At 49.6% G+C, this 23,961-nt stretch overlaps 1 protein-coding gene across 5 annotated transcripts in view; it reads left to right on the forward strand.

Annotated features, from left to right (window-relative positions):
- The window catches only part of LOC135206259 (myosin-11-like), a 1,008,036-nt gene that overhangs the window by 881,530 nt on the left and 102,545 nt on the right, over nt 1-23,961 (forward strand). For all 5 annotated transcript variants that reach the window (XM_064237668.1, XM_064237666.1, XM_064237664.1 and 2 more), the window contains 2 exons: nt 14,936-14,999; nt 23,093-23,159. In XM_064237668.1, the coding sequence (XP_064093738.1) occupies nt 14,992-14,999; nt 23,093-23,159 (75 nt within the window). In that variant the 5' untranslated portion in view covers nt 14,936-14,991. The remainder of the gene's footprint in view (nt 1-14,935; nt 15,000-23,092; nt 23,160-23,961) is intronic.

Consider the following 23,961-nt stretch of genomic DNA (forward strand, 5'->3'; position numbering starts at 1 on the left):
ATGGTTTGGTTTGACTTGAAAATGAAACTGTAAGTACACTGTTTTCATTTTCATTACTTAATTATGAATCAACATGGAGCTATCGCCGTAGAGACGGCGATTTCCGCTCTTTTCATGAATTGAACCCTTGAATTATGTCTCGGTGCCGAGGGCGGGCGCACTCGCGCCGAGTCATGTATTTTGGGCGAAAGTGTGTAATTGAAAGATGTAAGTACTCTTTTTCATTATATTTTTGCCCTGTGCGTTCGTTGCCGAGAGCTTGATTGCGCTCGGCAAGAGCCTCTTATTTTGTATGAATAGAATGCAATGAAAGTGGATTCGCAATGCAGTTTTCTTTTCATTTTCATTTATTAATTGCATCAAATTTAATTTTGGATCAATTTCCGCTCTTACCCGGGAATTAATCCTTACGATTTATTGCTGTGAAAGTGAAAATAGCAAGTGCAGTATTGTTCATTTTCATATATATTTATGATAGCATCATATTATTATGGATCAATTTCATACATTCAACTTACCTGTCAGATATATACATAGCTATAGACTCCGTCGTTCCCGACAGAATTTCAAATTTCGCGGCACTCGCTACAGGTAGGTCAGGTGATCTACCGCCCTGCTCTGGGTGGCAGGACTAGGAACTATTCCCGTTTTCTAATCAGATTCTCTCTGTCGCCGGCTGTATCAACATTGTTGTTACTTCCTCCTGACTAGAATTCGTTTTTCGCAAAGCTTTTGATCATCTCTCGCTGATATTTGGTGACGTACTTGGATCGTTGTTTGGCATTCGCTATCGTGGACTGTTTTTTTGGACTTGGTTTTTGGAATTTGTGAATATGTCTGATTCTAGTGTTAGTTTCAGAGTGTGTGTGAATGAGGGCTGTAAGGTGAGGATTCCGAAAGCTTCGGTAGATCCTCACACTATTTGTAGGGGGTGTAGAATGGTTGAATGTTCGATTGAGAATACGTGTAACGAGTGTGAGAAACTGAGTGCACAAGAGTGGAAGAATCTAACTTCTTACTTGAAGAAGTTAGAGAAAGATAGAGAGAGGAAGGCGGCTTATAAAACCCGCAGAATGTCTGCCTCTCATGATTTACTATCTAGCTCTGTAGCTTCTTCCTATGATAATCATGACCATTCTGTTTCAGCCCGTTCACAAATTGCTAATCCCTCTAGTTCTGCTTCGGAAATAGCAGAACTTAGAGCTTCCCTTCAGAAAATGCAGGAAAAAGTCGCAGCATTGGAAGGAGTAAGGAAAGTGAAATGTGGTTAGTGATGTTAGTGTCCCAGCTGTAGTGGAAGGGGCGTCCTGGGTCGTTACTCTGCGACGCTCCCAGGCCTAGACCTCTTCCAAGCTCCCTGGCCCGGAGGAGAAGGAAAGTCGAAAGCCGTACGGGGGTTGTGGAGAATCCCCAACGATCAGGCGTCCCTTCGGCAGAATCGATCGTATCGACTGCCAAGGACCGCTATAGGAAAAGCGTCCTTCGAGAGTGCTTTTCGTCGTCTAGTTCGCCTTCTCCGAGAAGAGGATGGAAGGAGTCGAATCTTTCCCGTCCTTTGAAGAGGAGTATGAAAGAGCATGAGCTCAATTCGAGTTCACCGAGCGCTTCTCGGAAGGAGGAGCGCCTTCGGTAATAAAGAAGGCGAGAATACATTCAGACTCTGGGTCTGGAAGGGATCCTAGACCGCCTTCCAGATCTCCCTCTCCTAATTCGGAAGATTCCTCAACCAGGAAAATTTGAAGAATATGCAAGAGCAATTAGCCTTGTTAGTAGGAACTCGTTATAAGGAGCCTACTCGTATGAAGGATGATAGGCTTCCTATTAAAAGATCTAAATACCTTTCTCCTGTCGGGCGCGACGCATCCTTCAGGGGAGTTGTCGCACAGGCGGCCATCTCTGGGGGAGCGGTGCGCTAGACAGGAGAGAAGTAAGAAAGGAAGTTACTCCTGTCAAGAGTAGGGCGCCAACCAGAAGCCAGGCTCCGAGTAGGCGCAACGAGCCAGTACAACATTCAAGATCTTCAATTCAAGCGCCAAGAGTTAGCTGAAGAGGAAGATCCTGTTAGGAGTAGAGCGCTTGTGAGACGGAAAGCGCCTACCGGAATCAATACTCATACTAAACATCAGACGCATTCTAAGGATCAGGAGTGTTTGGAACGACGTGCTCCTACCAGGCGCCAGGAGTCGTCTGACCTAGATACTCCTCCAGGACCTTAGGCTACTTCCTCCCAGGCGCCAGGAGTATTCTGAACTAAATACTCCTCCAGGCGCCAGGAGTATTCCGAAGCTTATACTCCTCCCAGGCGCCAGGAGAGTACTCTCGACTTAATACTCCCTCCCAGGCGCCAGGAGTATTCCGAAGCTTATACTCCTCCCAGGCGCCAGGAGTATTCGGAACTTAATACTCCCTACCACGCGCCAGGAGTATTCTGAACAAAATGCGCCTACTAAAAGCCAGGAGTATTCGAGGCGCTCTGCGCTGCCAAGCGCCAGGAGTATTCCAAGCACGTACTCCTACCCAGGCGAGATACTCCTGCTGTACACCAGGCGCACTCCTCGTATGAAGAGCCTGACACTCGTAAGAGAGTAAGAGAAGAGTCAGAAGAAAGAAGAGAGCCTTCTCCTTCCGAGCCGATCAACCCAGAAGATGCCTCGGAGGACGAAATGAAGGAAGGATCTTCTAATTTATAAAGTTCTTTCGTCCCTTCTATTGGAGGAATATGGAGACTCTTTGACGCCAGCTGCTCCCCCTCCTCCTCCACGCTCTCAGTTTTCGAGCACGAAAAACACACAAGTTCTTCCTCTTTCCTTAAAAATGAAGCCTGCTATTGTCTATGAGGAGGCTCTACAACTCTTGACTCCTGGTTCAAGAAGAAGAAGGAGTTAGGAAGGACGGGTCTTTTTTGTATGCCCCTCCCGCTAAAAACTTACAGGGAGGAGAGGAATTTGGGTACGAAAAGGGGAAAAGGGAGGGATATGGATTGTCTATGTCCGTTTCAGCTGAATCAGACTTCTCGAGTTTGGTGGATTCGTCGAGAAGGCACGCCTTGAATGCAGCGAAGGTAACATGGGGGCTTTCGGAAACGGACCACCTCCTCAAGGGACTTTTCACACTTTAGAAGTTTTTAACTTCTTAGATTGGTCCCTTGGGGTGCTGGCCAAGAAATCTCAGGAAAAGGAACAACTCGACCAGAAACCCTAAATTGCATCCTCGCCTGCATTGATAAGGCTGTTCAGGATGGATCGGCTGAGGTATGCTCCCTCTTTGGTGCAGGAGTTTTAAAGAAAAGGGCGGTGCACAGTGCTTTCCTCACGAAGGCCGTCTCTCCTTCGCAGAGAGCCGCCTTATTGTTTGCGCCTCTCTCTGAACACCTTTTTCCCTCGCAGTTGGTGAAGGACATCGCGCATTCTCTGACGGAAAAGGCCACCCAGGATCTCCTTAGACAATCCTCAAGGAAGAATAGGCCTGTGGCTAGTGAGGCAAAAGAAAGTGGCTCGCCCAACTCAGCAGCAGCCCTTTCGAGGAGGTCTTCCAACTAGATCGATCGCCAGAAGGAAGTCATCCGAAAAGAGGGGCAGGTCTTCCTTCCGTCCCTTTAAGAAAGGGAAATGAGAATTCTGTCCTCCAGACACCCGTAGGAGCCAGGTTACATTCTTTTGCGAAAGCCTGGGAAGACATAGGAGCGAATCCTTGGACGATGTCGATTATCAAGAAGGGGTATCGCATCCCATTCAAGGACATTCCTCCCTTGACAACATCACCGAGGGAATTGTCCGCCAGATACAGGGACCCGGTTCTGATGGATACTCTTCGTCAGATGGTGGAACAGATGTGGGACAAAAGAGCAATAGAGCTAGTTGCTGGATTGCAACTCCCCGGGGTTTTACAATCGCTTGTTTCTTGTAGCAAAAGCCTCGGGGGGATGGAGACCGGTTCTGGACGTAAGTGCGCTGAACAAATTTGTCGAACAACAGAAGTTCAGCATGGAAACGTCTGCTTCAGTCCTTGCAGCACTGCGGCAAGGGGATTGGATGGTGTCCCTAGACCTTCAGGACGCATACTTCCACATCCCGATCCACCATTCGTCGAGGAAGTACCTTCGATTTATGTTCGAAGGAAGAAATTATCAGTTCAGGGGCCCTGTGTTTCGGCCTGTCCACGGCTCCTCAAGTCTTCACAGACGTGATGAAAAAATGTAGCAAGGCACTTACATTTGAAAGGGATAAATGTCTCCCTGTACCTGGACGACTGGCTCATCAGAGCCAGGTCTCAAAAGCAGTGTTTGGAGGACCTGTTAATAACACTGGAATTGACAAAATCTTTGGGATTGATCGTGAACCTCGAGAAGTCTCAGATGAATCCCCAGCCAAGAACGTGGTTTATCTGGGGATTCAGATGGGATTCTCGGGTTTTTCGAGTTTTCCATCTCAAGAGAGAATAAAGAAAGGCTGTGCCACAGTATCGAACTTTCTAGGAAAGAGCGCACTTCAGCGAGGGAATGGCTGAGCCTTCTGGGAACCCTTTCCTCGCTCGAAACAGTTCTTTCTCCTAGGAAGATTACATCTTCGACCGCTTCAGTTCTTCCTAAGAAAGAAGTTGGAGTTGGAAGACAGGTCAGCTCTCGGACACGTTTCCCAATCTCGGAAGAAATAAAACATCATTTGAAGTGGTGGTTGATTCCATTAAGGGAAAACAAAGGAGTGTCCCTGCAAGTACGGAACCCAAGCCTGACATTGTTTTCAGACGCCTCGGAGGCGGGCTGGGGTGCAACATTGGGATCCAAAGAAGTGTCAGGCACCTGGTCGGCAGATTCAGGGTGTCATGGCACATAAATTGCAAAGAGCTCTTAGCAATTCACCTGGCGCTAAAGAGCTTCGAACACTTAGTCAGAGGCAAAGTCGTGCAAGATAAATTCAGACAATACGACAGCTCTGGCTTATGTCAAGAAGCAAGGAGGGACGCACTCTTTTGCTCTGTACGAGCTGGCAAGGATTTACTGATTTGGGCGAACCAAAGGAAGGTAGTTCTTCTAACAAGGTTTGTTCAAGGGGAGAGGAATGTGAGAGCAGACAGATTGAGCAGGAGATTCCAGGTCCTTCCCACAGAATGGACACTCCACTCAGAAGTCTGTCAGAGCCTTGGCTCCTTTGGGGGAAGCCTCAAATAGATCTTTTCGCCACATTCCTCTCCAAAAGGATAGAAAAACGTTTTGTACCCTGGTGGAGGATCCCGGGTGGGGCTTATGCAACAGACGCCTTTCTCCTGGACTGGTCAGGGATAGACGTTTACGCTTTTCCCCCGTTCAAGATACTGGGGGAAGTAGTCAGAAAATTCGTGGCATCCGAAGGAACCAAGATGACTCTGATCGCCTCCGTATTGGCCAGCTCAAATTTGGTTCACAGAGGTGATGGAATGGACAGTGGACTTCCCCAGATCTCTTCCAAACAGAATAGATCTGCTCAAACAACACCCCTTCGAGAGGTACCATCAAAATCTGCCCGCTCTTGCTCTGACTGCCTTTCGACTATCGAAAGACTTGTCAGAGCGAGAGGGTTTTCTCGCCAGGCAGCAAACGCAATTGCTAGAGCCCGCAGATCATCTACTAGGCGAGTGTACCAATCGAAGTGGGAAGTTTTCAGAAACTGGTGTAGGTCGAAGAAGCTGTCCTCTTCCAGTACCTCTGTGACCGAAATTGCAGATTTCCTTCTGTTTCTTAGACAAAAGTCGCATCTCTCGGTACCGACTATTAAGGGGTACAGGAGTATGCTTTCAGCAGTCTTTAGAAACAGAGGATTAGATCTAACGAATGATAAGGATTTGCACGGGGGGACCCTCATTCGTTCCTTCGAAACATCTAAATCACTTGAACCTAAGGTTCCAAGCTGGAACTTAGATGTGGTTCTTAAATTTCTATCATCAGATGAATTCGAAACCACTTCACACTGCTTCGTTTCGTAACATCACTAGAAAGTGTTTGTTTCTGATGTCTCTTGCAACGGCAAAAAGAATCAGTGAGTTGCACGCCCTTGAATCAAGAGTTGGCTTCAAAGGAGACTCTGCAATTTGTTCATTTCAGTCCCTTTTTTCTGGCCAAAAATGAAAACCCTTCGAATCCCTGGCCCAGGAGCTTCGAAGTGAAAGGACTTTCTAGTTTTGGTGGGCAGAGAGGCAGAAAGATCCCTTTGCCCAGTTAGAGCTCTAAAATTTTATCTGGACAGGAAGAAGCGTTGGGGGGTTCGCATAAAGGTCTTTGGTGCTCAGTGAAAGACCCCAAGAGAGCAATGTCCAAGAACGCATTAGCCTTCTTTGTTAGAAGTGTTATCACAGAAGCTCATAAGAATTGTCCAGATGATTCTTTTAATCTTTTAAGAGTGAGAGCCCACGAAGTTAGAGCAATCGCAACCTCTGTGGCGTTCCAAAGAAATATGTCACTAAAGAACATTTTGGACGCAACTTATTGGAGATGCAACTCTGTGTTTGCATCCCCATTATTTAAAAGACGTGCGAGTTTACGTATATAAATGTTTTTCTTTAGGTCCGTCCGTTTGTGTCAGCACAGACGGTTCTGGGTAAAGGAGAAAGCACCAATCCTTAAATTATGTACGTAACCCTCTTGTCGGATGTGTTCTCGGGTTTTCGGTGTATGGGAGTGTCAGTTGTCGCACAGGCGGCCTTCACTTCTCTTCATTTGAAAAAATCGAGTGACATCTGACTATTAGAGGGGTACAAAAATTTTGTTATTTTTGTATGTATGAGTTTCGAGTTTGTTGGTGTTTGCTAAGAGTTTGGGGATAACTCTAGGCAATTCTTAGAACTAACACGGGTTAGGATCGGGTGATCGGGATTGGTTGTGTGCTCCTTAAATAAGTGCGTGTTGTCATATAGCGGATGTGCTCCTATTGACAAACGCCAGTTAGGATTCTGTCGAGTAAGTGGAAGAGACCCCCATCGACAGATCCACAAGAACTCTTGGCCACAGATCACTATCTCGCTAAGGCTCTTGAGATGAAGCAGACTCCTGGGCAGTAGCCACGAAGTCTTCCATCTAAAAATTGTAGGAAAACTAAGGTTTATTTATACCTACAACATATGTTGTTTACCTGTCTAGTCAGTTGGTTAGCTGTCTCTTGCCCTCCACCAAAGGGTGTCAATCAGCTTTGTATATATCTGACAGGTAAGTTGAATGTATGAAAATGACATTGTTATATACAATAGAATAAAGTTTCATACATACTTACCTGGCAGATACAATTGAAGGACCCACCCAGCCTCCCCGCAGGGCCGAGGAGGAACAGGTGGAAGAGAGAATCTGATTAGAAAACGGGAATAGTTCCTAGTCCTGCCACCCAGAGAAGGCGGTAGATCACCTGACCTACCTGTAGCGAGTGCCGCGAAATTTGAAATTCTGTCGGGAACGACGGAAGTTCTATAGCTATGTATATATCTGCCAGGTAAGTATGTATGAAACTTTATTGTATCATAACAATGTCATGTTTCCGCTCTTACCGGGAATTGATTTTTCCCTCTTTAAGTTCTATGAAGTGAATCGCAAGTGCAGTATTCTGTTTCATTTTCATATTACTTTTCACTGCTGTGCGGGGGGTAGGGGAAGCGAAGGTCTGCCAGGAAGTCGCGGAAAGCTCTCCCGGCGACTCCCTTGGTATCCGATTCTTTCGTCTTTCTTTCCTGCCCCCCGCCTCAGCTTCCTCGTATTTGTTTTTGGGGTCTTCCTTCCGTTCGGGGTGGGGCATGTCTCCCCCCCCCGTGCGTGAGGGAACCCCTCTTACTAATCTGTTTGTGCTACCGCAGGTGCTACAGCCGTGGGAGACGACCTTGGACAGGTATGGACCACTGCGGCTGCAGGGCGTGCCTAGCATCCACGATCTGCTGCAGAGTCTAGCGAGGTCTGGGGCGGTGACCTTGGAGTGGTCTCCACTACAACCTTCACGGCCGCTTATGCTGGCTTCCCCCCGCTGGTCTACACTTCCCCATGCTGTGTCGGTGACGCCGTCTGCCGCTTCTAGGGCCGGTCGCCGCCGTACCGAGGAGGGTATGCCGCCGCCGCCTGTGTTTTCTTCGTGTTGCCTGCCCCAGACTTCCGCTGTTCCAGCAGCTCGCCCCTGGACCGGCCGCCAGTACCACGCTGGCTGCCGATGATTCTACGAGGCGATGGCTGGGCCTGCCGTACCTGTCGCTGATGTGGTTCCCGCTACTGGCTTGGCTGTCCCTTCTGTGTTTACCGCTGCCGCTGTTCCTGCCGCTCCTGAGCTGGTTGCTGTTCCTGTCGCTCCTGGTTCCTGCGCCTGTCCATGCTGGTCCTGCCCATGGTGTGTCTTCCCCAGTCCCAGGTCCTTCCGGACAGGTGCAGTCGGGCCGTGTTGCTTCGGCAATAGGCCCGGACTCCGGCCTGCCGGATGGTAGGACCTGACGACTGTCCTTGCGTGAGCTGACGAAGAAGAGGAAGGTGTCATCTTCGTCTTCGTCTGCTGCTGCCTCTTCCCCTTCGACTTCTAAGGCCCATAAGCCGAAGAAGAAGAAGGCTGCCTCCCCCCCCCCCCCCCCCTAAGAAGTCTCCTTCGGGAACTTCTAAGGGCCCGTCCCACCTCGGTGGGACGGGGGGCAGGGGTCCTTGCTTGCTGGGGCGTCCTCCATGCTCCTTCGGGAAAACGGGGCCCGTATCCCCTTCCCCGTTACGTAAGGAGGAAGATAGACGGGGGGAACCAGAGGCGGCAGTATCGGTTAGCTCTGGTACTTCCTCGCCTGGTGCTAGCGGCGATGCCGCTACGCCAGGTTTCCGGCTCGGTCTCTCGTTTGCGGGAGATCCCGAGTGTACGCTCACCCTCGGGAGACCGTGCAGCCAAAGTTTCGGCGCCAGAGTTCGCTCGGCGCCAAGACCACGGCACGGAGCAGAAGGCTGGCGAGAAACCGCTCAGGTGACTCTCGCCAGGCCAGCGGCCGCTCTCGCAGCGACCAGCTGGTAACCGGGTTTTGTTATTCCCCCTAAGAAGACTCCTTCGGGAACTTCGAAGGGCTCGTCACATTCCGGTGTGACGGGGGGGTTCTTCTGCTGGTCCTCCTGTTCCTTCGGGAAACGGGGCCCGTCTCCCCTTCTGAGAAGAAGAAGAAGATGGGGACCAAGGGTGTGCTGGCTACCGCTGGTACACCCTCGCCTGGTCTTGGCAGCTCTGCTGCTAAGCCAGGGTACCGGCTCGGTTTCTCGTCCGCGAGAAGTTCCGAGTGTACGATCTCCTTCGGGTGACCGTGCAGCCAAAGTTAAGACGCCTGAGTTCGCTCAGCGTCATGACCGAGGCACGGAGCAGAAGACTGTCGAGAGCCGCTCAGGTGACTCTCGCCAGGCCAGCGGCCGCTCTCGCAGCGACCAGCCGGTACCTCGGGTGGACGTGACGGTCTCTGACCGGCCACGGGTTGAGGCTGGGAAGAGGTCCCCCAGGTCCCCTAGACCGACGGTACCAGCCTCGGCTGGTACCAGCGGTTTGACGCTGCCGCGAGACGCTCACCGGTCTCACGGCGAAAGCGAGCTCTGCAGGTCACCTGACCGCCGCTCCCACAGGGACGGGCGGATACGGTGACCAGCAGCAGCTCGTCTGACGCACGGGACCGGGGTCGACGTGCTCAGTCGAGCCGCTCGCCACAGGTGAGCGGCACGGCCAGGCCTGCAGATCGATCCCCACCGCGGGTTGGTGATCGGCTGCAGCCCCCCACGTACGCTGGTCCTGCCAGGTCTGTCTCTCCACTACCTTCAACTTCCTCGGGCTACACCGGGAAGAGCGAGGTAGCTAGGAGTGATCGTGAGAGGTGCGCCGCTCACGATCCCGTCACGACGCCGCACGTGCCACGTATTGGTCTTAGGACCAACCAGGACGTACGCGCAAGTGATTGGAGGCGGACCGTCAGGGGAGAGGGGTATTAGCGTCAGTTCTGTCTCTCCGATACCTTCAACTTCCTCGGCATACGCCAGGAAGAGCGAGGTATATAGGAGTGATCGTGAGAGATGCGCCGCTCACGATCCCGTCACGACGCCACACGTGCAGGTTGGTCTTAGGACCAACCAGGACGTACGCGCAAGTGATTGGAGGCAACCGTCAGGGATCTGTTGCTGGTCCTTCTTCTGAAGGAGGAGGGTCCTGGGAGCTGCTCTTGTTGGAGGGACTGGACGGTCCTACTCCTCAAGACGCTGTAACTTCCGAGATTCAGAGTAACTTTACCCAGGTTATTGCACTGATTCGTCAGCACAACGACCGGGGGAAGGATCGCCGCTCCCACCAGCAGAGCCCATGTCTCTGCTCGAGTCGTTTTGGGGCCCGAGAGGGAACCCAAACCGACGGTGGGTATGCCGCGATCGGAGCTTGCCGATTCTGTCTTGAACCAGAGTCTCTCGTCTCCGGACAAGAAGGCTCTCTCAGTTCTGGCCGGTCGATCAAGCTACTTCCACCTCCTCTACTGCGACAGCGGCGTTTCTACGTGTCTTCGGACACCGTATTTAAATACTCCTTCGGTCCTCCTGAGATGTTTCGACCTCGACGAGGACTGGAATGAGTCGGAGGACGGTATCGGCTCTCTCCTGTCAGGTGTCGATCAGCCCCACCCAGACGACGTTCACAGTGGCGGCAGACCCTTACCTACAGTGAGAGTTCGTAACCCTCCTCGGGAAAACGTTTTCTCCTGACGATACGTTTTCCCAGAATCTGAGAGGCCATCGCCACAAGGCGATGGCTGCTCCTACTCTTCTCCAACTGCTAGTTCCACTGGAAGGCGAGCGAGTATCCAATTCCTCCCCCATTCCCTCTCTCCTTACGGCTACGAGGGGAAAGGGGAAGGATCCTACAGAGATTTCTCTGTAGGATCCCACGTTGGGGACTGCGCTACCAGGGGGGACCTTCGGGTCCTACCTGACGTAGGCCCCGGTCGTTGAGGAGGGATCCTGCCCCATTCTCGATTTCTACGGGAATCGAGAGGACCACCAGCCGATATCGTTTGACGAATTCGGTGGGGGTTTCGCAGACTGCGTTAGAATTCTATGGAATTTCTAGGCGCACATTCAGAGTGTTAGAGTTTCTTACGATCTCCAAACACTTAGGCGAGACCACGGTCCAAAGTGAGCGAGACGAGAATCCCGATATGTGACACGATAATCGGGAACCTCGCCTATGCTCGAATTCCTGGAATTTCTAGCATTAGGAAGAAGACTGCTGCTGAAAGAAGACTATCTCACAGTAGGCGACCAACCTGGAATAGAGAAGAACGGACGGGAATATCCAGTTTGGCTGGAACTATCGTCTTAGTATTCTGTTCACCATTGAAGCTTTCCTCCGAGGAAGACTTCTCCTTCACTCTCTTTAATAGAGAACGAAGGTGGTCGATCTCCAATCCTTATTTTGTTTTCTTGAAGGAAAGAATTTAGGATGGAGATCGTGTTCAGAATCCTACAAATATACTACGTATATTAACCTCGCGACATGATTCTGCTAAGCAGTTGAATGGTCCGAGGGGTAGGCGCATATCCTGGTTATTCTACGGCGGATTGCGACTTAGACGAAAAGTATTCTAATTGAACTGCAACCCGGGTTGCCTGCAACCTCCCAGGAGTTTCCAGTTTCAATTTTATATACTTATGGTGTTGTCACAACAACACCATTTAAGCTTTTATATTTACCGAAATTCGTTTCGTTTCGCTTAAATATAATTGCTCGAGCATATCTTTTTATGCTCGGTGGTTCTAGCCGAACGCATTCCTTCGTGGAAAGGATTACTTGGCAACTCAGGATGACGAGTCAGCGACAGCTACTGCGTATTGAATTGCCCGAGGCATTTCAGTATCAGCTGCCGCTTTGAGATAGACGGTTGTTTATGTTTCTCACCTGCTTTGATTGAATAACAACCGTATCTCTGCCCAACAATCACGGACTTAAGTCTCTGATTAACGGGGATTCTCGCATACATGAATGACCATCTACTGCTGAGAAACGCTAGTATTCATCGTCTTCGGTATTGCGAGAATTTTAAACAGAGATATCTATTCGACTCCATCTTTCTGTTTACCGCACGGTAACCAGAATTCTGTAATAGTCTCTTGCTGCATCGTATCCCGATAATGCGAATGATTTTTGCGGAATCTGAGTTTGTCCTCAAAATATCTTGTATTCGGAGGTGTACAATTGTTCATTGTTCACCCCGGATTAGCAGATGTATTGAAAGACATCGCCTACTCCCACACCTGCCAGCTCTACTTCCAAACGTTCAGCCCATGAGAAGCAGTTCTTCAAGCGGCTCTCCCCTGTGTTTCATTACTGAAGAACGCCCCGCTTTCATTGCACAACGGACAGCAATGAAATGGCGGTTAGCGTTTTCAGTCATTTGAAAGCACGGGTTTAGAATCTTGAGATTCCTTCTCTCGATTCAGCTGGAAGACGTAGGTTGCATTCATTGCCTACCTTCGTCTTCAACGTCACAGTGTTGTTTCTCCTTAAGCTGAGATTCAACGTCTATGAGATTTTCTTGCCATCAGGGACCTCGGTCTTTTGAAGGCAATTGACTTTCGCCTTTTGAGCTTATGCATTAAGAGAATCATCGCCGCGCCGTCCGGCATCGGTGACTAACAAATATTTTATTTGTTTGGTCTCTCAGCATAACTCTTTAAAGGGCGAAGGTCACGGTGACTTACCCGGATGCTTGGACAACTTGCCTCTACTGATTCCGAACCAGTCAGTCGGCAGCTGTCAGAGCGCCCGAGTCAGTTACGAACTATGCTGTGGACTTAGTTCGGTTGTTCCAGAGCAATCATTACTTCGTCTTAATAGCTTGTCAGTATGAGTACTGTACATAACCAAAGTCGAGAAGAGGGATAGGTCATACGAATATTCCCTTCTTTTCGTCTTAGGTAACTGCATGACTTCTCTTGAGAAGTCAAGCACAAAGGGATGGGGATTTGTGACGCTCGATTTCGTACCGATCTTCGTAGCGAAGACTCAGAACCCTTCGGTAACTGACGATTGGTTCGAGTCCTTCACAATACCCTCCCTAATGGACGTCACCGCCTCCGATACGAAGGCTATGCTGCTTTGTCCTGTGAAGGTGCGACGGAGCTGTCTGAAGAAACTCGACACCCAGGATGAGTGTGGACGCCTCTTCATCATCCTCTCGCGTTCCGCAAGAACTTCTCCGTGGCGCAGGTAATGAAGGCAGGCGCCTGGTCCAACCGGACCGCATGCACCTCCTTCTACCTTCAGGATATTGCCCACAGTTCCTTGGATTTTTTTTCCTTGGGAACCGTGGTGGTTGCTCAACACGTTGTGTAGTTAACCCAGACCCTCGCAGGCTGAACAGCATCGAGTCCTGGTGTGACCGTAAGAATGGATGAGGAATGAGAGTGTGACTGGCTCCTCTTCCCATCTTTTTCTTCCCTCTACCTTTGGGTAGAGGGACACGGTCGTCACCCTGCTGGGTAAGGACGAGATGCAGGTGAGCTACTCAATAGAGCACCATCCTATCCCTTTCAGTAGGGATAGGAGTAAAATATCCACCACTTCCTCCAACAAGGGGGAGGAAGTGGATGCCAAATTGAGACAAACCCATCATTTTATGATTGTCTCTTGCAAACAGGAACAAGTTCTTGCTTGCTGGTACGAAGAGATACGCTTGCCTCTCTCTTAGTACTTGGCCCAGAGGTCTGACCATTGATCCTGCGGTGCACACCCCGATCAATCGGACAGAGGTTTGGATCCCTCCCTTGCTCTTACGACCAGGGAGGCACTCCAGGGTTGGACGAACACCAGTCTGTTCACCAAAAAGACTCAGATTCCTCCCACCAAGAAGTGAGTCTTCCTATTGTTAAAGGACCGAGGGTTTGTATTACGTATCGGAACAAATGACAATTTGTCGAAAATTGCATTTTTCCTAACTATACAAACCTGAGGTCCTTTACATATAGTCCCACCTCATGCCACCCCTCACTCTGCAACTTTTTGCATGGGCCTAAACAAAGCAAAAGTGATTCTTCACCTCTCGGGCGCGCGGGCGCGCGCGCACGATCGGACAAGCAGTTAACTACCGTTCTCCCCTTGTTCGAAGCTTACGACCGTCCCAGCTGCCGCTAGTTACCTTCCTATTGTTAAAGGACCTCAGGTTTGTATAGTTAGGAAAAATGCAATTTTCGACAAATTGTCATTTTAATGCTTTGGGTGCATTGAAAACTATGTAAACTGCATTCTTATGGCATTTTTCATCAAAAAACCTTCAAATATTGATTATTTTGCATTTCTGGTGTCATATTTCATCTGCCAGATGAGCGTTGTAGGCGTCGTAACCCTGGAAATAATGTCTGATGAATATAATTGAAAAGTGTCGTTACCTCGGAACGTCGTAAGCCGAGACCGTCGTAACCCGGGGACTGCCTGTACGTACAGTACGACATACGTGTTGGGTCATGACTCAAGCGGCAGCAGAGCCAACTTCCAAATGCTTAAGCTATTGCTGCCATGAAGCCTTAGTAGAGAATAAAATTAGAATTTGTGGACCTGTGGTTATATATTTACCATTTACCTTACTTTGCAAAATAATTATCTTTGATACGTTAGTAAATATAGTCAATTGTAATTTAATTTATTTCAAGTACCTTTTAACATTTTTGAAAGGAAATATTATTTATTGTTAAGTAAATAATCTGGCACCTGCATATGACAATATTTCCATAACAAACAATGAATTAAGAGACTACGCCAATTGTTTGTGGGCAGACTGTACTACATATATATATGAAACATAATTTTATTATGTTAATATCATTTTTATTATGTTCACAGTTTGATGTATACTATATGCCTGTGGTCATAGATAGAAATTCTTTACATGTAGCCTACAGTAATATAACTTTAAAACCATGGTGTATTTTGTATTTTAACAATTTTCTGTATTTCAGGGACACACCTTCTGGCAAGATCAGGTAGATAATGGTAATAGTAATAACTTGCCAAAATGGATAGGTAAGAACAAAATTGGCACATTTTTTAAATGAAATTTATTTCAGAAATTTTCAGTTCATGAATATATGGAATTTAATATAGAATTGTTCCTACGATATACAAACCCTCGGTCCTTTACATTAAGAATCACTTTCAGCATAAGCTGGAATATGGCCGTTAAATTCTTGAACAAGGTGGTAGGACTGGATGTAAACACTCCACTTTGCTTTTGGCCGTCTTCCAATGAAGACTTTTGTTTGTGAGCTCTTGCTGACTAGCCGTTAATCATGATTTTCCTGGTGGGATCTTTCTTTTATCTTGAATTAATATATATTTTTATTGTGTTTGATGTTAATAATTAATTGACTTTAATAATTAATGTACAAACCCACTTTTGTTCAGACACATCATACAAACCATCTGTCCTTTACATAAGGAATTACTATTCAGCGCCAGCTGGACCGGTCGTAAGATTTACTAACAAAGTAGTTCGGCAGTAACTGCTTGTCCAATGGTCGGGAGTCCCGCCCGACTGAAGGTAAACATATCACTTTGCTTTCAACTGCCATCAGGTGAAGACTTGTACTTCCTTCTCTGCCCGCCTCTGTTGTGAGGTTATCAAAGCTTTGGATTACTTTTCAACTTGTTTCTCTTAGAATAGTGTGGAAGTGATTGTAAGTACTCTGTTATTATTTTTTTGTTCTTATTTTTGGAAGTGCATCGCTGTGTAACATGCAGTCCCACGAATTGGAGAAGCCCCCTCGCCCCCCATCCGACTGGAGAGTGTGTCCTGGAGTGGGAGGCTGTAAATGTGGGGCTTTTAGGTCCAGCGATGCCGTGGACCCTCATCCCTTATGTACTAGATGCTGAGGGCGTGAATGCTCTCGGTCAGTTATGTGTGATGTTTGTGTCTCTTGGTCGGAGGAACAGTGGGAGTTGTACGAGAAGAGGAAGAAGCCACATAGAGCCGCTAAGGTGTCATCAGAAAGCTCTCCCTCGACACCTCTGGTCACCGACACATCATCTTCTTTCCTCCCTCCTCGTCAGCTCCCGCATATGGCTTGTTGAGTGCAGAGGAAGGAGGGCGACACCCAGACCTGGAGTTCTACTCAGGTCTTCTGTCCACTCAGGGTGGGATCCTTCCCCCTTTGAGTGAACATGAACCCCCCCCATTAACCCGACTGTTGCTTCCTCAGGTGTGTCTGCCTCTGCCGGGGTCACTCAAGGGGTGGAGACGAGGATGACTACGACCGTCTCAACACCAGGTTATGCTGCTCCACCGCACCTGATGTACACACAGCACAAGACTATGGTCACCCCTTCGGCTGCGGTACAAGCTCCGCTGTCGTACGTACCCTGGAGGGAGATGGTTCCTCCTCCACCTGGTTTTGCTGTCCTCGCTCTGCCCCCTGACTTCGAGTGTCCGAAGAGCTCCCATTTGGATCGTCCTCCAGTAGCTGTCACCGTACCTGCTGCCTCTGTTCCTGCCTGTGGAAGTGCTGCTGCTCCCGCAGGTCCTTCCGGACAGGTGGAGTTGGGCCCTGTTGCCATTGCAACTGCCCTAGCTCCAGCCTGGATGGGAGACTTGTCTGCTGTCCTGAGGAAGCTGGTGAAGAGGAAGGTGTTGTCGTCTTCTGCCGCCTCTTCCCCTTCGACTTCCAAGGTCCCCCAGCCGAGGAAGAAGAAGGTGGCCTTGCCCCCCCCTAAGAAGTCTCGCTCAGAGACTTCTAAGGGTCTGGCTCCTCCAGCGGGACAGGTGGGTCTTCTGCTGGTCCTCCGTTCCTCCGGGAACGGCCCGTCTCTCCTTCCTCAGGGAAGAAGACGGGGACTGTGGAGATACCAGCGGTCAGCTCCCGGCTCCAGAGGTTCTACCTCCGGACCAGGAACCGTGTCGGCCACTCGCTCGCTCGCGTCACTAAGTGTACGGTCACCACCGGTGATCGTGCAGCCAGGAACCAGACGACTGAGCACACTCACGTCAGGATCCAGGCATGGAGCGGAAGGATGGTAAGAGTCGCTCAGGTGAATCTCACCAGACCGGCGATTGCTCGCACAGCAATCGTCCGGTTCCCAGGGTTGACGTGACGGTCCCACCGGACCGTCCACGTGTCGAGGCTGGGAAGAGGTCTCCCCGGTCACCAGGAACAGCCTCGGCTGCTTCTGGTAACGTGGCATGTCGTGAGGACAGTGCTCGCTCTCACTACATTAGCGGACGCTACCAGTTACCCGACTGTTGCTCCCACCAGGACCAGATGGCTCGCACGACTGGTAGCAGCTCCCCTGACGCACAAGACCGATGCTACCGTCCTCGTCCAGTGCTTCTCCGCATGGAGACCGCTGGTCCAGACCTGCAGGTCGATCACCACCGCGGGTTGGCGATTGCCTGCAGTCCTCCCAGCCTGCCAGTTCCACTGGTAGGCAGGGTAGGAGCATCAGGTCTTCCTCACCTGCTCACCTGTCCCTTCAACCTCCTCGGGCTACACCAGGAGGAGCGAGGCGAACAGGAGTAACTGCGAAGAGTGTGCTCCTATGAGCCTGGCTCGGTCCTAGAACCAAGCAGATCGTGTGCTCAAGTAATTGGAGGAGACCACAAGGGGTCTGGCAAAGTTCTTCCTCCTGAAGGTAGAGTGTCTCGAGAGGTGATCGGTCTGGATGGATCTGACAGTCCATCGCCTCAGGATGCGGTCACCCCCGAGATACAAGGGTCCTTTGCAGAGGTCATTGTGCTGATTCGTCAGCACAACAACCTCGGGGAAGGATCGGTGGTTGCTCCCTCTGACCCTCCATCGAGGTTGGAGTCGTTCTTGGGGCCTAAGAAGGAACCCAGAGCGACGGTGGGACTACCCCGGTCCTCCTTAGCCAACGGTGTTTTGGAGCAGGTGAACGCTGTCTGAGAACCTCTGGTTCTCACAGCAAGAGGCATCGGCCCTGGAATCCACTGCCATGGCAGATTTCCAGGCTGTCTCATGGCTGGATCTGTGGTCCCTCATGGTATCCAGAGTCGCAGCCTCGTCGGGACCTATCGTCCCCAAGGAAGACTCAGCATTCAGGAGACTCTGCCAGTCTGGAGGTAGGGCCATTTCCTACCTCGCCCACCAGACAGCCAACCTGGTTCTTAGGAGATGGGACTCAGTCCTGACTCGCGTAACCAGAGCGGCCAGTCAAGAGGTGATGTTGGGTCTATGCAACGGACCGTTGCTGGGTTCCTCCTCTCTCTTCCCCAGAGAGATGGTGGACTTTGTGGTAGAGAAGCGGAGAGCTGAGGGCAGTGACCGCTTAACACACCAGGCAGTTACAAAGACTTTTGGGGAGTCTCATTCAACTGCAGCCAAGCCTTGGAGCTTGGCTAGCGCTTCCTCCGGTCCTAAGACATCAGCATCGTAGAGGGTAGCACAAGGTAAGACCCAGCCTCCCTCTTGCTTTTGAGAAGTGAGTGTCAGCCCTCCTCTCAAGCCTCCTTCTCTCGCAGGAAAGGGGCTAAGTGGAAGGGGAAGAGAGGGAGACGCTAGGGACAGAGTTCCCCCTCAACTGCTGCCGGAAGTGGGGAGGGGGTGCCTGGCGAGCCATTGGGGAACTTGGCAGCACTATGGAGCCGAGACCTGGGTAGTGGATGTCCTTCGGGAGGGATACCTACAACCCTTCAAGTCGAGGGCACCCTTCACCTCACACCCGGTCCACCTTCAGACGTACGTCCCAGGTCTGCCAGGGACGTAGCACTGATACAAGAAGTAAAGACCATGCTGAGCAAAGGAGCTGTGGAGATCATGCGAGATTAGTCACCGGGTTTCTACAGCCGACTTTTCCTGGTGGAGAAACCTACGGGGGCCTGGAGACCGGTGATATCTCTCTCCCTTGAACCGTTTTGTTCGCCAGACTCAGTTCATGATGGAAACAGCACGCTCAGTGTTCGACTCCATCAAGGAGAACAATTTCCTGCTTTCGGTGGACCTGAAGGATGCATATTTTCAAATACCCATCCACCAATCCTCCAGGAAGTACCTCCGCTTTATCCTCAACGGGACGGTATACCAATTCAGGGCACTTTGTTTCGGTCTCTCAACCGCCCCACAGGTGTTCACGCAAGTGTTCACTCTGGTGTCGGCTTGGGCCCATTCGGTAGGGATATGTCTTCTGAGGTATCTCAACGATTGGTTGGTCCTGGCAAGCTCCCGCTCACAGTTGCTACAGGACAGGGATCGACTCCTCAAGTTCTGCCGCCATCTTGGGATCGTGGTGAATTTTGAGAAGTCGGATCTCGAGCCCAAGCAAAGGATGAAGTTCCTGGGCATGCTGATCGATACGGTAGCTGAGCGAGTCTTCCCCGCAGATTCGCGGATCAGCAGGTTCAGGGAAGCAGCCGGACGGTTCCTGTCCCTACAGGAGCAGCCAGCTCAGCAGTGGCAGGTTGTGATTGGTCACCTGTCGTCTCTCGAGAAGTTAGTCCCTCACGGGTGTCTTCACCTGCGGTCTCTTCAGTGGAGGCTAAAGGAGAGTTGGTCACAGGCAAGAGACCCGCCGTACTTTCCCGTGTCTCTCACGGAGGAGGTGAGGCAGGACCTAACCTGGTAGCTGGACAACGGGAACCTCGTAAGAGGAGTGCCTCTTTGCACTCCTCCTCCTCCTCCTCCTCCTCCTCCTCTTCCTCCTCCTCCTCCTCCTCCTCCTCCCCCCGAGATGTTGCTGTTTTCAGACGCATCAACCAAGGGATGGGGCGCACACCTGGAGGAGTTGCTGGCTGCGGGTGTGTTGGATCATCACGACAAGCACCTTCATATCAGTGTCTTGGAGCTCAAGGCAGCGTTTCTCGCTCTCCAAGAGTTCCAGGACCGTCTGATGGGACACTCAGTGGTGTTGACGAGCGACAACACCATGGTAGTGGCATGCATCAACATACAGGGGGCCCTAGTGTACCTCCTGTTGCATCAGTTGACGTTGCAGGTGCACGAGTGGGCCATGGCTCACTCGGTAGAGCTGTCAGCTCACTACATTCCAGGCAAGAGGAATGTAGTGGCAGACAGCTCAGCTGTCGGAATCAGGTGATAGGAACCGAGTGATCCCTTCACCCAGACGTGGCGGAAAGGCTCTTCCGGACCCATGGGCAGCTGCAGAGGACACTCTTCAACACCCGTGGGACAACCTCTTCGTCTACGCCTTTCTCCCTTTCTGTCTGATTCGCAAGGTGATCAGCAGAGTGCTGGTCGCCGCGAATCTTCGGATGATTCTGGTGGCACCCAAAGGGCCCCAGGCCGTTTGGTATCCAGACCTGCTGGTTCTGCTTGCCGAAGCACCGAGAGAGATTCCCCCTTGGCACAACCTCCTGTGCCAGCCACACGTGGAATGGTACCACCGATCGGTTCGATCCCTGTCTTTTCACGGCTGGGTACCTCAGGCAGTCCTCTGCCGCTGTGTACCAGGGGAAGTGGTCCGTCTTCTGTGGTTGGTGTCTCAGAGCCACTCTTCAGCAGGTAGTGGATTTCCTCGTCTTCCTTCTCTGAGAGAAGCTCCTCTCCGTCTCCGCAGTTAAAGGCTACAGAGCCGCCCTGGCCCTAGTCCTTAAACTGCGGGGAGTGGACATCTCCTCTTTCGAGATCTCCCTTCTAATGAAGAGCTTCGAGAGGTCTTGCCCACCCAGGGAACTCAGGCCCCGGGGTGGGATGTGACTCTTGTCCTTAGCAGTTTGACTCGAAGACCCTTCGAGCCACTCCGAGAGTCATCAGACAGGGATCTGACCCTCAAGACCCTCTTCTTGCTGGCCCTGGCATCGGCGAAGAGAGTAGGGGAACTTCATGGTCTTTCTTTCGATGTAAAACATGCAAGTGGATGGGGATCTGCGACGCTCAATTTTGTCCCGGACTTCGTAGCGAAGACTCAGAATCCTTCAGTCCCTGACGACCGGTTCGAGTCATTCACGATTCCCTCCCTGAAGGACTTCACCGACGATGATGCGGATGAGATGCTGCTTTGTCCTGTGATGGCGCTACAGCGCTGTCTGAAGAGAATTCGGGACCTCAGGCCTGAGTGTCGATGCCTCTTTGTTAGAACCGGGGTTACCAAGGTGTCCAAGAACACACTTTCTTTCTGGCTTCATGAGGTAATCAGGAGTGACAACACCCGTACCCCTCGTCCGAGAGCCCACAAAGTCAGAGGTATTGGTCCAACCCTTGCGTTTTGCAAGAACTTCTCCGTGGCACAGGTGCTGAAGGCAGGGGTTTGGGCCAACCAGACCACCTTCACATCTTTCTATCTTCGGGATATCGCCCACAGGTCCTTGGATACCTTCTCCTTGGGACCCGTGGTGGCTGCTCAACAAGTTGTGTAGCTTACCCAGCACCTGAGCGGACAGAACAGCATCGCATCCTTGTGTGACTGCATGAATGGACGAGTGAAAGAGAGTGTGACTGGCTTTTCTTCCTCCTCTTTTCTCTCCTCTACCTGTGGGCAGAGGGCCACGGTCATCACTACGCTGGACAGGAGGCAGATGCAGGTAAGCTACGCGACTGGCCCCGTCTTATCCCTTTCAGTAGGGATAGGAGTGATTATCCACCATGCCCCTAACAAGGGTGGGGTGTGGATGCCAACAAGAGACAAACCCATGATTTCATATTTGGCTCTTGAAGTAGGAACTAGTTCTTGCTTGCTATTCATAAGAGGCACGCTTGCCTCCCTCTTATGAATTTGGTCCAGAGGTCTGACCACTGATCCTGCGGTGCACACCCCGATCAGCTGGACAGAGGCTAGGATCCCTCCCTCTTCTCTTACGACCAGGGAGGGAACCAAGGTCGGACGAACACCAGTCTGTTCATAAGACTCGGATTCCGCCCACCAATAAGTGAGTCTTCCTATTGTTAAAGGACCGATGGTTTGTATTACGTATCGGAACAAATCACAATTTGTCGAAAATTGTATTTTTCCTAACTATACAAACCTGAGGTCCTTTACATGTAGTCCCACCTTATGCCACCTTCACTCTGTTTCCTGGGCCTAAAGCCAAGTGAAGCTTCACCTCCCAGTCGGCCAGGACACCCGACTATCGGACAAGCAGTTAACTATCGAACCTCCTTGTTCAAGCTTATGATCGGTTCCAGCTGCTGCTGATTACATTCCTATTGTTAAAGGACCTCAGTTTTGTATAGTTAGGAAAAATACAATTTTTGACAAATTGTGATTTTTTCCTAACCATACAAACCTGGAGTCCTTTACTTGTATGGTCCCGCCAAACACCCACCCCCTTGATTCCGGGGTCATCATCAAAGTCTTGGCTGTAATCAAAGTGATGACTCAGTGAGCTGGTGGGGAGGCAGTGCTTCCCCACCTCTGGGCATATAACTACCGGCCCGGTAGTTACTACCTCGGTATATAAAAGAATGTATTAGCCGGTGGTCTCAGCTGAGCTGCAGTCTATCCTAAGTAAAGGACTCCAGGTTTGTATGGTTAGGGAAAAATACATTTGACTTTCAAAAATGTCATTTTTCTTATCAGAATCATAGAAGCAATCCTGCTCCTTCCTCTAGCAAGGGGAGGAAGGAGGCTGGCAATAGTGCAAACTCTTCACAAGTCTTTGGATTACTGCTTCTGACTCTAAATATTCTTCCCAGCCATTTTTTTTAGATGAGTTACGATTCCTCACTCATTTTGAAAAGGCCCAGTAGTCTGACTCTTGATCATGCAGCTCCTATACTACTCCGATCAAGTTGTCAGAGGCAGGACGCTCCTCCTCGCTCTTTCAACCAAGAGGAATAGCCCAGGTGTGCTGAACTCCAGTCAGTTCTAGAAGCTCACTCACATTATTCCCATCAATCCACCTTGTTCAAGAATTTAACACCCGTATTCCAACCTATGCTGAAAGTAATCCCAAATATAAAGGACCTAAGGTTTGTATAGTTAGGAAAAATACAATTTACTTTAATAAAAGTAAATTATTGTGATATACCCTAAATTTAACCATTGCCAACATTTTTGTGTAAAAAGGATTTGAATTTTTACAATTTCAGTCAGTTATACCAAGTTTCTATGTTAGTCAGTTGCACCTTTTCTTGTATACCTGTCTTATTTATTGTTTATTTTTATATTTGTAATGCAGTACTAAAGTAATTGTCACTGTGTTTTTTATTCAGGGAGCATCTACTGCAGGAATATGAAGAAACAGTACATAAACAGGCCACACTTTTGAAAAGACAACAGGTAAATTATTTCTTTTACAGAAATATTTCTTTCCTTATTTCATCCTAATGCTAACAAATCATGATGTTTTGGATTCTTATTCAGGTGGGAGGTAATCAGTTTGTAGTAGTAGGCCAAAGACCAGTATGAAAGCTCAGAAAATATGGAGAAAGTAATGATTAATTACCTTGGCAAGGTGAAATGCAAGTGAAGTTTGTATGATTTACAGGTGATTCAAGTAGTGCATTCTGCTTACCCTTTTAGTAAGACTGAATTTTCAATGAGGATGATTTAAAAATTGTTGTTAAACTTCATGTCACCATTATTATGGATTGGAAATGTATTGCTAGATATGCTGCAGTACGCCAGAATTTTTATGTAGAAGTAAGATCATTTTTGTTTGCTATTCTCAAGGTTTAAACTGATAAAAGGACATAAATTTAAGAATCATGGTTAGGAATGCTTAAGTTTCTCTACAGTGATAGTTTAGTGCCATTATCATTCAGTCAGTCACTGGAAAACCAAATTTGATTCAGGCAAAATGTGGAGTTTCATATAAGTAACTTGCCAAGTAATTACATAGCTATAGTTCCTACTTGTGTGGCAACCTTTAATGTAACAATTGCATTAGACCTTCAATAGTTTAGTGTAGGTGACAATCCCCGTCCACTTAACGAGTGTCATTCTTTTTTTGCTTCTCATACAATTACATATTGTCAAGCTTGCTGCATCCTTGTTCACCAATCTTTTAATTATTCTCACTAGAATTTCGTGAAGTATTGTCACTTTCATGTAGCCTTCAAGCTTTTGTTCCCGTTTGTTA

This window comes from Macrobrachium nipponense, chromosome 29 (genome assembly GCF_015104395.2).
Source record: "Macrobrachium nipponense isolate FS-2020 chromosome 29, ASM1510439v2, whole genome shotgun sequence".
NCBI lineage: Eukaryota > Metazoa > Arthropoda > Malacostraca > Decapoda > Palaemonidae > Macrobrachium > Macrobrachium nipponense.